This window comes from Gobio gobio, assembly GCF_949357685.1.
Source record: "Gobio gobio genome assembly, chromosome: 13".
NCBI lineage: Eukaryota > Metazoa > Chordata > Actinopteri > Cypriniformes > Gobionidae > Gobio > Gobio gobio.
The window spans coordinates 54,360,744-54,372,565 of NC_137106.1; the positions used below are offsets into that span (position 1 = coordinate 54,360,744).

Sequence of the window (11,822 nt, forward strand, 5' to 3'; positions counted from 1 at the left end):
CATCATTCATTGTCTTTTGTATAGCAGAATAATCCATCGTGTCATAGTGGTCGTGATCATATGGTTCAGTGTAGCCAAATCAGTGCACATTTAATTTGAAGAAGATGTGATGAAATATGTGCGCATACACGCTTCTTGTACTTGTTCAGAGCACTAGAGTATATGAAATATGTCCATTAAAAACTTAAACGCGCTCGCACTGGCCTATATATGTGCAATATGATCCATGAGGAGAACGCTGTTAATCTCATCACGGCGCTCCGCGCAGAAACTGCTCTCTCGCGCGCGCCGCGTGTAGTTTCTCCGCTATAATCAAGGGCTGAATCAGAAATAGCCCCCTATAACTTCAAATAGGGCATTATTTGGAGGGGACAGCGCTTTGTAGTGGTGTCCGAAACCATTGGACGTTATTGAGTGCACTCATTCTATCCCACATCACACCGCAATAACGAGTGTACAGCCGATGTACACACAACGGTTGTCCGACTTCACGCACTCGTTTTCATTCACTCCTTCAAATAATGTGATAACGTAGGGAATAGTGAACGAGGGTATAGGGGTTCGGGTTCAGATTCGGATTCAGCCATAGGCTTTAGATGCGGTCTCAGCTGTGTTCTGACTGCTCTCACCAGTACAGTGCAACAGTGAAATCGGTCCCCTCTCAAACAATGACGCGCTGCGCCGCGTTCCGAACGTTGTTTAGCGACATATACCGGTATTGCGGTATCATCAAAATTCATATCATAACAAAAATAAATACCGGTATTCGGTATGAACCGGTATACCGCCCAGCACTACACACCATACACACAATACACACAATACACAGCATATACAGCATATACACACAATACACACCATACACACAATACACACAATACACACAATACACACAATACACAGCATATACAGCATATACACACAATACACACAATACACACAATATACACAATACACACAATACACACCATACACACCATACACACAATACACACAATACACACAATATACACAATATACACAATATACACAATACACACAATACACACAATATACACAATACACACCATACACACAATACACACAATACACACAATACACACCATACACACCATACACACAATACACAGCATATACAGCATATACACACAATACACACCATACACACAATACACACAATACACACAATACACACAATACACAGCATATACAGCATATACACACAATACACACAATACACACAATACACACAATATACACAATACACACCATACACACAATACACACAATACACACCATACACACAATACACACAATACACACAATACACACAATACACACAATACACAGCATATACAGCATATACACACAATACACACAATACACACAATATACACAATATACACAATACACACAATACACACAATACACACAATACACACCATACACACAATACACACAATACACACAATACACACAATATACACAATATACACAATATACACAATACACACAATACACACAATATACACAATACACACCATACACACAATACACACAATACACACCATACACACAATACACACAATACACAGCATATACAGCATATACACACAATACACACAATACACACAATATACACAATATACACAATACACACAATACACACAATACACACAATATACACAATACACACAATACACACAATACACATCGTACACACAATACACACCGTACACACAATACACACCATACACACCATACACACAATACACACAATACGCACAATACGCACAATATGCACAATACGCACAATACACAGCATATACAGCATATACACACAATACACACAATACACACAATATACACAATATACACAATACACACAATACACACAATACACACAATATACACAATACACACAATACACACAATACACATCGTACACACAATACACACCGTACACACAATACACACCATACACACCATACACACAATACACACAATACGCACAATACGCACAATATGCACAATACGCACAATACGCACAATACGCACAATACGCACAATACGCACAATACACACAATACACGCACAATACGCACAATACACACAATACACACAATACACACAATACACACCATACACACCATACACACAATACACACAATACACACAATATACACAATACACAGCATATACACAATATACACAATACACACAATATACACAATACACACAATACACACAATACACACAATATACACAATACACACAATACACAGCATATACAGCATATACACAATATACACAATACACACAATATACACAATACACTCCATACACACAATACACACAATACACACAATACACACCATACACACAATACACACAATATACAGCATATACACAATATACACAATACACACAATATACACCATACACACCATACACACAATACACACAATACACACAATACACACAATATACACAATATACACAATACACACAATACACACAATACACACCATACACACAATACACACAATATACAGCATATACACAATATACACAATACACACAATATACACCATACACACAATACACACAATATACACAATACACACAATACACACCATACACACAATACACACAATATACACAATACACACAATACACACAATACACACCATATACACCATACACACAATACACACAATACACACAATACACACCATATACATCATACACACAATACACACAATACACACAATACACACAATATACACAATACACACCATACACACAATACACACAATACACACAATACACACAATATACACCATACACACAATACACACCATACACACAATACACACAATATACACAATATACACAATACACACCATATACACAATACACACAATACACACAATACACACCATATACACCATACACACAATACACACAATACACACCATACACACAATACACACAATACACACACAATATACACCATACACACCATATACACCATACACACAATATACACCATACACACAATACACACCATACACACAATACACACAATATACACAATATACACAATACACACCATATACACAATACACACAATACACACAATACACACCATATACACCATACACACAATACACACAATACACACAATACACACAATATACACCATACACACAATACACACAATACACACAATATACACAATACACACCATACACACAATACACACAATACACACAATATACACAATACACACCATACACACAATACACACAATACACACAATACACACAATATACACCATACACACAATACACACCATACACACAATACACACAATATACACAATATACACAATACACACCATATACACAATACACACAATACACACAATACACACCATATACACCATACACACAATACACACAATACACACCATACACACAATACACACAATACACACACAATATACACCATACACACCATATACACCATACACACAATATACACCATACACACAATACACACCATACACACAATACACACAATATACACAATATACACAATACACACCATATACACAATACACACAATACACACAATACACACCATATACACCATACACACAATACACACAATACACACCATACACACAATATACACAATACACACAATATACACAATACACACAATACACACAATACACACAATATACACAATACACACAATACACAGCATATACAGCATATACACAATATACACAATACACACAATATACACAATACACTCCATACACACAATACACACAATACACACAATACACACCATACACACAATACACACAATATACAGCATATACACAATATACACAATACACACAATATACACCATACACACCATACACACAATACACACAATACACACAATACACACAATATACACAATATACACAATACACACAATACACACAATACACACCATACACACAATACACACAATATACAGCATATACACAATATACACAATACACACAATATACACCATACACACAATACACACAATATACACAATACACACAATACACACCATACACACAATACACACAATATACACAATACACACAATACACACCATATACACCATACACACAATACACACAATACACACAATACACACCATATACATCATACACACAATACACACAATACACACAATACACACAATATACACAATACACACCATACACACAATACACACAATACACACAATACACACAATATACACCATACACACAATACACACCATACACACAATACACACAATATACACAATATACACAATACACACCATATACACAATACACACAATACACACAATACACACCATATACACCATACACACAATACACACAATACACACCATACACACAATACACACCATATACAGCATATACACAATATACACAATATACACAATACACACAATACACACATTACACACAATATACACAATACACACAATACACACAATATACACCATAACCTGGCTGTCAGAATGCTCAAAAATTACGTTTGAATATTCCCTCTAAAAAAACACGAATATTCGAACATCTGGTTGTGCATTACGTCAATAACAGGACAAATGAATACACAGAGACATAACTACTTGTATAGGTAGTCTATTTAAGTTTAAACATATTTGACTACGTATTACCAACACAAAAACAAGTAAATCAGCTAATGGCTAATGCTGCGTTCACACCGGACGCGATTCCCGCAAGTGATTTACATGTTGAGTCAATGCAGAGACGCGAAATGGCATTCTGCGGCGCGAATTGAGCGTTTTGAACACGCGAATCGCTAAAGTTGAAAAATCTGAACTTTGGCGGATATTTCGCGCCGAGTTAACCAATCAGGAGCTTGCTCTAGTAGTGACAACAATGAGGAGAAAATCTGTATATTAATATCTGGTTCAGACAATATGATTATCACTGTGATAACATTAAATGACATGAAACACAACACAGTCTCTTTTTGTTAAATGCAAGTTTATGTTTGATCAATAATACAAAAGTATAAGTTATGTATAACAAGCTATACATGAAATAAAGCAAACAATGCAGTCAAACATTCAAAGTCAGTGCTAGTAGGCTAACGTTACAACTGCAACGTACAGTTATAGCCTAAAAATATAAAGTAATGAAACTTCTCTTTGCCCTCAGCCTAAACGATTTGCCAGGGAACAAATTATAGATCCATGAGAGCAAAGATCGGCCGTTACAAGACGAATTATATCTGGAGCCGCCACAGAGACATCAGAGACAGCGGCAGAAGAACTGGCTGAGGAAAGACTGATCTCACCGGGTTAATGAGCGCCGCTGATCCACTGGAGCTCACACACACACACACACACACACACACACACTCACACACACACACACACCAGATCACATGTTCAAATAGGCACTCTTTATATAAATAAACCACTGATTTGAGCTTTAAACTACTACATTATTGACTGAAAAAGTCTTAAAACTACGTTTTGTCGCACATTAACAGTAGATTTTAACAAAAACAGACGTGTAAACACAGCCCATGTCAGACATTTCACACTGAGACGAGCCGCTGGCAGAAGCTCCGCCCATGAGGAGAATCACGTCTGTTGTGCAGTGAATGTCACGTGCGATTGAAGCGAGTAAACTCAATGTTCAAGCGTCCACCTTCGTGCGAATCGCGTGAATCGCGTCCGGTGTGAACGCCACATAAGACCGCAGACCTCACTCTCTCTCACTCTCTCTCTGCGCATAACGGGTTAAGTGAACACACACATTTTGAGGCTGATCAAGAGCAATTTAAGGCCGCGACTCTTGTCCCGAATATAGCCGGCTTCATTCAGTGATTGAAACAAATATTAATGGAAGTTTTGCAGCATATTGAGCGCTCTGAGCTGAGCTGTGGGAAACATGGGAGTTCTGCTTGACATGAACCGGGGGATAATCACACCAGTGGAAGCAGTGCATTATCCTTTACTCCTGCCACATCTCTTCAGTCAGTATAGCCTATACTTCAGTGATGTTAGGGTTATGATTCCTCGGCTCTGCTTGACTGAACTCCTGAAGCCCCGTCCACACTGATCGGGCTCATGTCCTTACAGATCAACTCAATGTCACCAGTAATATCAAGGTTTATTTCCACTTTTTTTTGTTCGAAGGGTGTTGTACAGGTGTTTCCAGCAACACCTGACCGATCGAGAATAGCACTTATCATTCTATTCATTGTCTGTCTGTCTAATTTATTTATTAAAAAAAAAAAAAAAAAATCTGTTCTGTGCTAGACTAACTGAGACTTGTTACAGCACTTGCATATTGTTGATATTGTTGCCCTTAGACTGCTCGAGCTGCTTCTATTGCCCTCATTTGTAAGTCGCTTTGGATAAAAGCGTCTGCTAAATGACTAAATGTAAATGTAATGTAAATGTAAATTTTCACCTTCGAAATTTGATTTTTTTAAACTATTCAAATACATATTCGAATTTAGAATATAAGTTGACAGCCCTAATACTAATTCACGATTTTGATTTACAAAAGCATGATTTTGTCGTGTGTATTAGGACTAGGGATGAGTATCATTAAGATTTTAACGGTATTACTACTCTTACCGATACTGCTTATCGATCCGGTACTTTAACGATATTCTTATCTGTTCTTTTTGTTATATATATTGTTTTATAAAAAAAAACTAATTACGAACATAACACTGCTTTATAATCTGAAAAGTACAATATCTATAGCAAAAGAAACAGCAAAACAAATATAAAGCATCTATTTTTAAATGGATCAGTGCACCGGCATTTTGTATGCATAAGATATAGGCCTGCAGCAAACTATTATTTTAATAATCGATTCATCTAACGATTATTTGAACGATTAGTCGACTATTTATCGATTAGTGTTATTGACACCGACGACTAATCAGTCAATTATTAACGATTATTCAGCTTTTAGATTAGTTAAAACATTGAGTTATACATATTCTAACTATAATATATAAAAAAGAAAGTCACTTCAGCTTTTGAAATGGTTGCTTTAATGAACTTTGAGCCAAGTTCTCAGAACTCAAATCACAAACAAACGCTCTCTAAGCATTGAGAGCTTCATCTGTAAAACAATAACTATAACATTTACTTCAGGACACAAAGAATGGTCAAAATATTAATCTGCAAATGACATTGCAGACAAAAATACATAATATTAATCTCTTACATGACAATTGAGCTGACAGATTCTCATTCACCTTTTAATTAACAGTATGAGAGAGTACCTGATGATATTCCTCCTATCATCGCCTCTTGTGAGTCTTCATGCATATGAACAGAATACAGGCGATGATGAGACTATAATAGCTAATAGAGTTATAATAATAACAACAGTCCTGACTCCAAGCTCCATCACACTTTATTCTATGCTCAATAAATCAAAACATTACTGTAATTATATTATTATTGTTCATATTATTACGATTATTAGTAGTATTGCATTCTCTAATAAAGAGATTTACCGCTAGTTAGTCAGTTAGTCAAATTTGATTTATTCAGATGGTTATTTATTTATTTTATTTTTGTTACCACCAAAAGTTCCTTGTTAACCTATAAACCATATAGGTTATGTTACACCAGAAGTTTTCATGTAATAAATGGAAAGCAAATAAAAATAGTCTCCTCCCCCTTTTATTCTGATCCGATCCGTGAGTTTTGTGATCCGTTGCACCACTAGTCTATAACTGTATTCAGCTCATCGTCTGCTACAGAAACGGCACAGAAGCAACATGTTATCATGGTTTCATATTCGTTGGAAGTTGAATTCGATTAATCGCAGTGGAGCGTTCTTGAATCATGTGACCTCTGTCTCAGTCCCTCATGTGCTCAGTCATTGACTCTCCTGTCCTTATCTTCTGCAGGCAGTGGGAAGACGCTGTGTTTCGGGATTCCCATGATCCACATGATTCTGGAATGGAGGGAAGAGTCGAGCCGCGAGCGGACGGATGAAGGCAAGAACCCTGAGGACGCAGAGACACGTGTGGAGAGTCTTTACCTGCCCACAGACGCCAGTCCTGCTCCACAGACCAGTGATGGAGGAGAGAAGGATGAGCCGCTGGATGATGGAGGAGAGAAGGATGAGCCGCTGGATGATGGAGGAGAGAAGGATGAGCCGCTGGATGATGGAGGAGAGAAGGATGAGCCGCTGGATGATGGAGGAGAGAAGGATGAGCCGCTGGATGATGGAGGAGAGAAGGATGAGCCGCTGGATGCTGAGGGTGAGGCCTGCAGAACTCCTGATGAAGCTGGACCGGAGGACACTGAGAGCGCTGAGGAACCCCAGAAGCAGCCGCTGCTCGGCCTGATCCTCACCCCCACCAGAGAACTGGCCTTTCAGGTCAAACACCACATCGACGCCGTGGCTCGCTTCACAGGTCAGTGTGTCTCCATCTCATATACACACCATCATCTCCTGTGAGTGGGTGGGATATATTAGGCAGCAAGTGAACATGTTGTCCTCAGAGTTGATGTGTTAGAAGCAGGAAAAATGGGCAAGCGTAAGGATTTGAGCGGTGGAGATCCGGCCACAGGGTCATGAAGGACCATTGGAGAACCGGCCACAGGGTCATGAAGAACCAGTGGAGAACCGGCCACAGGGTCATGAAGAACCAGTGGAGAACCGGCCACAGGGTCATGAAGAACCAGTGGAGATCCGGCCACAGGGTCATGAAGGACCAGTGGAGAACCGGCCACAGGGTCATGGAGGACCAGTGGAGAACCGGCCACAGGGTGATGGAGGACCATTGGAGAACCGGCCACAGGGTGATGGAGGACCAGTGGAGAACCGGCCACAGGGTGATGGAGGACCATTGGAGAACCGGCCACAGGGTGATGAAGAACCAGTGGAGAACCGGCCACAGGGTGATGGAGGACCATTGGAGAACCGGCCACAGGGTGATGGAGGACCAGTGGAGAACCGGCCACAGGGTCATGGAGGACCAGTGGAGAACCGGCCACAGGGTCATGGAGGACCAGTGGAGAACCGGCCACAGGGTCATGGAGAACCAGTGGAGAACCGGCCACAGGGTCATGGAGGACCAGTGGAGAACCGGCCACAGGGTCATGGAGGACCAGTGGAGAACCGGCCACAGGGTCATGGAGGACCAGTGGAGAACCGGCCACAGGCTCATGAAGGACCAGTGGAGAACCGGCCACAGGGTCATGAAGAACCAGTGGAGAACCGGCCACAGGGTCATGAAGAACCAGTGGAGAACCGGCCACAGGGTCATGAAGAACCAGTGGAGAACCGGCCACAGGGTCATGAAGAACCAGTGGAGATCCGGCCACAGGGTCATGAAGGACCAGTGGAGAACCGGCCACAGGGTCATGAAGAACCAGTGGAGAACCGGCCACAGGGTCATGGAGGACCAGTGGAGAACCGGCCACAGGGTCATGAAGGACCAGTGGAGAACCGGCCACAGGGTCATGGAGGACCGGTGGAGAACCGGCCACAGGGTCATGAAGGACCGGTGGAGAACCGGCCACAGGGTCATGGAGGACCAGTGGAGAACCGGCCACAGGGTCATGGAGGACCAGTGGAGAACCGGCCACAGGGTCATGAAGGACCAGTGGAGAACCGGCCACAGGGTCATGGAGGACCAGTGGAGAACCGGCCACAGGGTCATGGAGGACCAGTGGAGAACCGGCCACAGGGTCATGGAGGACCAGTGGAGAACCGGCCACAGGGTCATGGAGGACCAGTGGAGAACCGGCCACAGGGTCATGGAGGACCAGTGGAGAACCGGCCACAGGGTCATGGAGGACCAGTGGAGAACCGGCCACAGGGTCATGGAGGACCAGTGGAGAACCGGCCACAGGGTCATGAAGGACCAGTGGAGAACCGGCCACAGGGTCATGGAGGACCAGTGGAGAACCGGCCACAGGGTCATGGAGGACCAGTGGAGAACCGGCCACAGGGTCATGGAGGACCAGTGGAGAACCGGCCACAGGGTCATGGAGGACCAGTGGAGAACCGGCCACAGGGTCATGGAGGACCAGTGGAGAACCGGCCACAGGGTCATGGAGGACCAGTGGAAAACCGGCCACAGGGTCATGGAGGACCAGTGGAGAACCGGCCACAGGGTCATGGAGGACCAGTGGAGAACCGGCCACAGGGTCATGGAGGACCAGTGGAGAACCGGCCACAGGGTCATGGAGGACCAGTGGAGAACCGGCCACAGGGTCATGGAGGACCAGTGGAGAACCGGCCACAGGGTCATGGAGGACCAGTGGAGAACCGGCCACAGGGTCATGGAGGACCAGTGGAGAACCGGCCACAGGGTCATGGAGGACCAGTGGAGAACCGGCCACAGGATCATGGAGGACCAGTGGAGAACCGGCCACAGGGTCATGAAGGACCAGTGGAGAACCGGCCACAGGGTCATGGAGGACCAGTGGAGAACCGGCCACAGGGTCATGGAGGACCAGTGGAGAACCGGCCACAGGGTCATGAAGGACCAGTGGAGAACCGGCCACAGGGTGATGGAGGACCAGTGGAGAACCGGCCACAGGGTGATGGAGGACCAGTGGAGAACCGGCCACAGGGTCATGGAGGACCAGTGGAGAACCGGCCACAGGGTCATGGAGGACCAGTGGAGAACCGGCCACAGGGTGATGGAGGACCAGTGGAGAACCGGCCACAGGGTCATGAAGGACCAGTGGAGAACCGGCCACAGGGTCATGGAGGACCAGTGGAGAACCGGCCACAGGGTCATGGAGGACCAGTGGAGAACCGGCCACAGGGTCATGGAGGACCAGTGGAGAACCGGCCACAGGGTCATGATGGACCAGTGGAGAACCGGCCACAGGGTCATGGAGGACCAGTGGAGAACCGGCCACAGGGTCATGGAGGACCAGTGGAGAACCGGCCACAGGGTCATGGAGGACCAGTGGAGAACCGGCCACAGGGTCATGAAGGACCAGTGGAGAACCGGCCACAGGGTCATGGAGGACCAGTGGAGAACCGGCCACAGGGTCATGGAGGACCAGTGGAGAACCGGCCACAGGATCATGGAGGACCAGTGGAGAACCGGCCACAGGGTCATGGAGGACCAGTGGAGAACCGGCCACAGGGTCATGGAGGACCAGTGGAGAACCGGCCACAGGGTCATGGAGGACCAGTGGAGAACCGGCCACAGGGTCATGGAGGACCAGTGGAGAACCGGCCACAGGGTCATGGAGGACCAGTGGAGAACCGGCCACAGGGTCATGAAGGACCAGTGGAGAACCGGCCACAGGGTCATAGAGGACCAGTGGAGAACCGGCCACAGGGTCATGAAGGACCAGTGGAGAACCGGCCACAGGGTCATGAAGGACCAGTGGAGAACCGGCCACAGGGTCATGGAGGACCAGTGGAGAACCGGCCACAGGGTCATGGAGGACCAGTGGAGAACCGGCCACAGGGTCATGGAGGACCAGTGGAGAACCGGCCACAGGGTCATGAAGGACCAGTGGAGAACCGGCCACAGGGTCATGAAGGACCAGTGGAGAACCGGCCACAGGGTCATAGAGGACCAGTGGAGAACCGGCCACAGGGTCATGAAGGACCAGTGGAGAACCGGCCACAGGGTCATGAAGGACCAGTGGAGAACCGGCCACAGGGTGATGGAGGACCAGTGGAGAACCGGCCACAGGGTCATGGAGGACCAGTGGAGAACCGGCCACAGGGTCATGAAGGACCAGTGGAGAAC

General features: G+C 44.3%; 1 protein-coding gene across 1 annotated transcript in view; it reads left to right on the forward strand.

Annotated features, from left to right (window-relative positions):
- Positions 1–11,822, forward strand: part of ddx24 (DEAD (Asp-Glu-Ala-Asp) box helicase 24) — a 49,674-nt gene that overhangs the window by 10,116 nt on the left and 27,736 nt on the right. Inside the window, exon 3 of the mRNA XM_079833847.1 lies at positions 7,995–8,507. Coding sequence (XP_079689973.1) covers positions 7,995–8,507 — 513 coding nt within the window. The remainder of the gene's footprint in view (positions 1–7,994; positions 8,508–11,822) is intronic.